General features: G+C 49.6%; 1 protein-coding gene across 1 annotated transcript; it reads left to right on the forward strand.

Annotated features, from left to right (window-relative positions):
* Positions 1 to 300: 300 nt before the first annotated feature.
* UCRPA7_249 (putative alcohol dehydrogenase protein) lies at positions 301 to 1,486 on the forward strand (the record flags this gene model as incomplete). The annotated part of the gene is made up of 3 exons (XM_007912846.1): positions 301 to 339; positions 706 to 1,389; positions 1,451 to 1,486. 3 exons carry the CDS (start codon positions 301 to 303, stop codon positions 1,484 to 1,486), a joined length of 759 nt encoding a protein of 252 aa, XP_007911037.1.
* Between the last annotated feature and the right edge of the window lie 5,370 nt (positions 1,487 to 6,856).

A 6,856-nucleotide genomic window follows, 5' to 3' on the forward strand; every position in this document is an offset into this window, starting at 1 on the left:
CCACGCATGAGCCACCCCGCATTCGTGTGGTGCATCACTGCCGATAATATAGATGCGGAAATGGGCTGGAATTCAGCCCTAGCTGCCGCGCGTTTGCGGGGAAATTGAACTTGGCACACTTGGGTCCGATCTTGAAACGAGATCTATCCACGGAATAAGATTTGACTGCCGACCTATGATTGAGACGAAGATGATATGAAACTGGCCTTGAAAATCGGCTAGAATTCACACTCAGCCAAAATCGCAAAAGAATCACCATATAATCACACAGCTGAAGTACTTCTAGGATTGAATTAGAGAATGGCGACGCAAGACACTTACAGAGCTGCGATAATTACTGTGAGTGGATTAGGACAGTCTAAAGGAGATCCTAACCTCAGATAGGAGAAAGGGCACAACCCGAAATTCGAGATTCAAACCCTCCCAAGGCCTAATCCAGGACCGAATGAAGTCCTTGTCAGATTAAACGTTACAAGTATCTGTGGATCTGACTGTGGACAAGCAGCTGGAGAGCTTGGGCCAACCCGCTCCATCTTGGGACACGAGGGCGTTGGGCGGATTGCCGGTCTTGGGGAGAATGTCACGTCAATCGATCCCTCAGTCCAGATCGGTCAAAGAGTAGGAGTTGCATGGACACGAGATGCATGTGGATCTTGTGAATTCTGCACAAATCTTCAAAACGATGGGGAGACCCGATGTGCTAAGGCTTTTCACTCGGGACGTGTGGTTGATGGCACCTTTGCGGAGTACACGCTCGTGCCCGTGCGGTATCTCACCAGGATTCCTGAGCGGTTTGATGATCTTTCCGACGAGGAGGTAGCACCAGTTCTCTGCGGTGGAGTAACGGCATATAAGGCAATCAAGTGCTGTGGCGTTGTTCCTGGACAGTGGGTTGCGGTTTCTGGAGGAGGTGGCGGCGTCGGAGCGTTCGCTGTGGCATATGCAAGAGCCATGGGATATCGTGTCATTGCCCTGGATGCTGGCAAGGAGAAAGGAGAGTATTCACTTGCTCAGGGAGCCGAGCATTACATTGATGTCACCGCGACGGATGATGCGGGCGAGGCCGTCAAGCAGCTCACGGACGGGATCGGAGCCAGGGCTGTCATTGTAGCAGCTGGAGTTGGCGCAGCATACAGAGCAGCCTTCAGCATGCTCGGACCTTTTGGCACACTAATGTGTGTCGGAATCCCTCCTCCGGACCATCTTGTAAACTTTCACCCCGTCTTCTTCGTCTCCAAAGGATGGCGTGTTTTGGGCTCGGCTGTCGGCACAAGAACCGATATTCTGGAGGCCTTAGAATTCGTAAAGAGGAAACTGGTGACACCAAAGATTCAATGGGGTAAATTTGAGGATATCGCGTCTCTCCTAGTTGATGTCGCAAAGGGAAAAGTAAGCGTTCATATCCTGTTCTGTGGATACCTGACTCAAGCCGCTGACCGTTACATCCTAGATACAAGGAAAGTACGTTGTGAAACTGTCGAAATAGATAAGTGAATGTTGCAAAGTAAAGCGTATACATTGATAACCATGTGCATAATGGTGTGTTTACTATATATTATAATAAGTGATTCTCGCCTCTTCATGGTTGACTTCACTTGTGCGTCTATTGATCACACTCTGGAAATAACAGCTAATAATTTTCCAAATGCTTATTATTGATAGCCCTCTCTGCACGAGCAACATCTGAGTTTGAGATCTCCTACTCAATTGGCTTTGGATACCTCGTCGCGCGTTATGACCCAAAGTTTCTTTGTGAAAGGCCCCTTGGAGGTCCAGGTGATATGCATACCTGAAGTCAAACCAATCGCATCACCAGCTTTGAAGAAGTGTTTTTTCCCGGTCTCTGTCTCAGTCACCTCCACCTCTCCAGCCAGCAGCAGTATTGTCTCATCTCCAAGAACACCCGTATATGGCGTGATCAAAGTTCCCTTGTCATCAACATTCGTTCCAGCGATCCCTTTGCCTGAGCGCCACACGCCGCTGAGCATGGTCCCCCTGGACCCGCCGCTGCGGATGAAATAGAGCTCCCCAGCTACCTGCGGGCCCTCCTTTGGTTCGGTGAAATGGTAGTCTGTCCACTCGGATGGATTGTCGCTTGCATGAGTGATTTTCAAGTCGGTTGGAGCATTTGGAGCATCTTCGCTTCCGTCAAAGATACACCACCATTTCTTGAAAAAGGGTGCATCTATCTCCCAGAGAACTTCCAGATTCTTGGGGGAACTGACAATTGACCCAGGGCCGATGCTATATCTCTTGCCGGTTGAGACGACAGTAAGCGTTGCACTACCATCAATAACACAAGCCGTTTCGTCACCAAGAGGAGCAGAGTAGATACTCTTGCCGAATCCATCCGCACCTATCCCGGGGCTGCCGGGCCCAGTCCTCCAAAAGCCAGATGCAAGCTTTCCGCTTGTCCCGAACTTACGGGCATAGCTGACCTCGCCGAAGGCCTGCGGGCCAAGTTTAGGCTCATCCCATTCAAACGGTACCCATTCATTTGGAGCTGGCACCTGAGTGCTACCGTGAATGACATGTGTTGTTGGTTGAGCCATCTTTGAGAACAATGAAGGACTTTGTAAGCGATTAAGAACAACTATGCTTGTAATTGTAAGCGATTACATTGATCAACTTATAGCATGTGAACATCGGGAGACATTAGTATTCTTATACCCTCCAACCCACTCTACTTGGCCTCAATACTATCGGTGTTGGCGAAGCTGCAGAAGAGGCAAGCAATTGGCTATGGATGTGGAAGTGTACCGGGACCTCGCGTAATGCGCAGTGCTAGCGAGATACACCTCGTTGATGGTTATCATTCTTCTTGTCCTGTTACACTCGCGATCACTAGATTCTAAGCTGAGTGTCGCGCGAAGCTTGCGGAATGCTAGATCCGCACATGATACCACTCCCCACACCATGTTTTCATGGACGCGTCTGTGGATCCTGATGCGATACGGGTCGCCGAGAGGATACGTCCAATCGCAACGCATAATTGCGCGGATATCAAGATACCCGCACATGATAGAGTGAAATAAAATTTAGACTTTTCTAGGGAATCCTGGGGGTGGAGTATTTCAAAATCACAGTTTGTAGGGCCCACCCACCGCACCGTTGCTCGCGTGGGGTCTGATCTCAAGAGACAAGGGATCATGAGCGGTTGCTTGGTCCGCTTCGCTACAGCATCCTACGCATATGAGAGCTATCAGATCTGTGGAGATCCGCGAAGACATACCGAGAGCGTCTTGAAAGTGTGACCTCAGTACGGTCGAAATTCGGCTTTTGGCAAAGCTGTTTGAAGATGGGCATCGAACTAAGATCCTGAATGTATCACTAGAGACGCCAACGAGTATTGCGTTATGTCGATACAATATCATGTCAGGAGGCTTAGTCTCAGGACGGACCCCTGAGCTATATGCGGAGAGTGGTACGGCACACAGAAAAGACCAACACCATTTCTCCTGCTTGAAACTTATCATTGCACAGAATTGTATAAATTTGAGGCCCAAAAAGTATGCTGCTTGGACTGATACGTGTTATTTGTGAACCGGGCAACCTGCTGGTTCCTCCGAGTAGCATTCCTCCTTTTTCTCACTGCTACTGACGATTGCATCCTTGAAGACTGCAAAGCTCGATGGTGTCTCCTCCATGACGGGAAAGTGAAATCCACATTGCGGACACGTCTCGTGTAGCACCGCCTGCTCCTGCGCGAGGTCGTATTTTTTATCTTGAGTATGGCTGCATACCGGACAAATGCGTAGTAGCCTTGTGCCGACAAGCTCAAAGTTGGTGATAATATCCTCCATGATGGCGCCGTTGGCGGCCCATGTCTTGCAGTATTTGTGATATGTATCCTTGTGCCAGTCGTAGAGTGCACCGCGGCTGGTCCAGAATGAGCATTCGTTGTACCAACTTCTATCGTCAGGATGCTCCCACCAGGTCAAGTGGAGGAATCCCGGTAGTTTCATGAGGTGGTTGCGCGTGTCTGCGAAGAGAACTTTGAACTTCTCGTAGGCATCGGGGCTAGAGAAGCGCACCCTTTGCATAGATAAATAAATAGGCATGATCACAAGTGAATAAGTCGGTTGTAGTTTCGTTCCTGAAGATAGAATAGACAGAAGTATGAATGTTTCCGGGGATTAAGGCGAACTTTGCTTTCGAAAGTGAACAGGAGAGAACTGTGTTGTCTTGGTACATGGATGCAAGCCTTTTAAGAGCCCGTTCATTGGGCCAATTTTGACCATGAACCATTTTTTACTTGAAGAACCTTGACTGGATAGCATTACAAAACTGCTGTAGTATCTCCGAGTGCAAGATTCATGTCTTGGCGGCTCCAGTATGTTCAAGATTCTTAGATAAGAGGGAGTTCCCGGTGTGGATGCCACAGCGGCCCCCTTGTTAATCATGAGCAGTACCGCACTTATCATGTGCGGATGTGCGGATCCGCACAGGAATATCCGCACACGTGCATCATGCCAAGATATCCATCTGTATACACTAAGTTACCTGGCTCCAGTCCCGGGGCCCAACTTGCCACCTACCATCAGTGACTAATTTGTGATAGATCAGCTCCTGTGGATCAGCGAGCTAAATCTACTCTAATTGAGCTGAATGGCGATTGATAGCATTCAATGTTCGAGAAAGAGGCAGTTGTTCATCTCTCAAGTCTCGCAGGGACCTTCAGTGATTCATATTGTTTCATGATTTAGCAAGAGTAATACAGAAACAAATACAACGGAATGACATGATTAGATGAGCGATTGTGCGCCATCTCGCATAGCCCAAGCTATATCAGTGTCATGGTCTTCATACGTTCTATAGCCCGATGATGAGGATCAAGGGGCATTCTCTCCCAACTCCTGCATTAATTCACAAGCGTTATCCCGAGCAATGGCCCATTGAATTGCCTCGAGCTCAATCGTCCCGATATCGAGATCGGCCGGCAACACGTCGTAGCCCAAAGCCGAATCGAATGCTTCTCCAGAGTGTTCCGCGGATCCACTTGAGCTATTGGGTAATTTGAAACCGAGTGGCTGGCTAAACTTCAAAGGCAACGCCTTGGTGACCCCCCAGTGAGCTGCCAGCCCCTGAATATATCGTATCGCACGACCTCCTTGTCGCTCCCACGTTTTTTGTATCTCCTCGAGACTATCGAGACAGATCTTGAGACGACGCCAGGAGCGGCGTTGCACTGTAGGATCGGTAGAGGTTGCAAGTAGTAAGTGGATTGACGCAGCCCGTACTGTGTAATAGATAACCACTGGCGGGCAATCGATAAGCTTGTATGCTTTTCGATATCGAAAGAGTAGATCTGTATGTGAAGATGCTACATGTACCATCTCCTGGAGACAATGAATCTGCTCGCTGATACTTCCACCCAGAAAAGGCAGGTATAGCGTGATTGGTGTGGCGTCAAACGCCATTTGGAGATAGTACAAAAATGGATGAGCCCCAATCTCGTCCTTGCTCAACTTCATGCGAGGGTTGATCGACTCTTTGAGGCGCATCAAAGCCGCTTGACACTCGAGGCGTAGCTCCTGTCGTTGGTTGTCTGGCATAAGGTCAAATCCAGGCGAATATAAGGTGTTCATGTAATAAGAATGAAATCTCCAGAGGCTCCACAAATGATCAAAGTAAAGCTTTTCGACGGTCACGAGAACCTCGGGCCCAAATGTCATGGCATATCGTGGGATCTGGATGTTATGGCGCCAAGGAATCGAAGTCATGCGTCCTAACAAGGTTGCGCATATCCTGTCAACGGCAGAGAAGGACCAGAAGACCTTCAGTCTCTCACGAAAATCACTTTGGTGCTGTTCTCGCTCGATGGTCTCGACTGACCAATCGAACACCCCTAGCTGCTGAAGAAGAGCAGCCGCCATGCAATTGAACATCCATGTGCGTGTTGGATTGCCTCCCACTGTGAGCTCTCGCCAAACCAACACTGTCAACGCTCGAGCAACGACAAGTGTTGCTTCCGGTGAGACGCACGCTCTCGTTATCATTCGCTCGGCGCACTGAACACACCCATCTCCAATATGGTGCTCTCGAGTGATGACCGTCGAGGCAGCGATGATTGCTAGCACAAGGACTAACACGTGGTAGGGTTGATCGAGGGATGGCGTCAATTGAGAGACGTACTCATCGTCGATAAGGCATTCAAAGCGATTAATCCGGTTCGAGAAGCATTCAAAGGAGGCCTGTCTAAATGCGGAATCGTGCATGCGAGAAGGCCATGCTGGTATAACATCCCAGTCAGCTGGGAGAGCAGGATCCAGGTCAGAGTCTTGCTCCAGCAGGTATATACTGGTCGACCCGAGACCTCCGGGCTTCACCCGACGTCTTGTCAATTGGCTGATCTCACGAGCGGCATTCGACATCCAATTCAGACCATGGCTTTGCAATGGTCCATCTGCGGGAGGGCTGCTGACATTGGGCGCCTTGGTGAATTCTGTATTCGGTGCTGCCCTTCCAGGCGATGCCTGCTGCGCCAATGACTCTACAACCGACTTCAAACGGGTTATTTCAGAGCGAAGAATGTCTTCCGTGTGCTTGCTACGGGCAAATAAGATAAAGCCTTGAGAGTAATCTTGCGACAACAGAAGTGGATGTGGGCATACTCACCCCCGAGACGATGGTGCTGAACGTGTGCCGTACTGGCAATGTTTGGAACGCCGACGGCAGAGGTTGCACACTGGTTGACCCCCGTCGCACTACATTGATAGGTATTAGCTAGGGGTCCGACCGCTCCTCACAGCCAAAAGGGTACCTGCCTTTCGCTTGCCTTGGCGACACGGTTCACATGCAATCAATATGCGGCGACGATCGCTGGCCATGGCTAGTCTAATGTGGTGTATTGGAG

This window comes from Phaeoacremonium minimum, assembly GCF_000392275.1.
Source record: "Phaeoacremonium minimum UCRPA7 unplaced genomic scaffold PA7_03_scaffold_19, whole genome shotgun sequence".
Lineage (NCBI taxonomy): Eukaryota > Fungi > Ascomycota > Sordariomycetes > Togniniales > Togniniaceae > Phaeoacremonium > Phaeoacremonium minimum.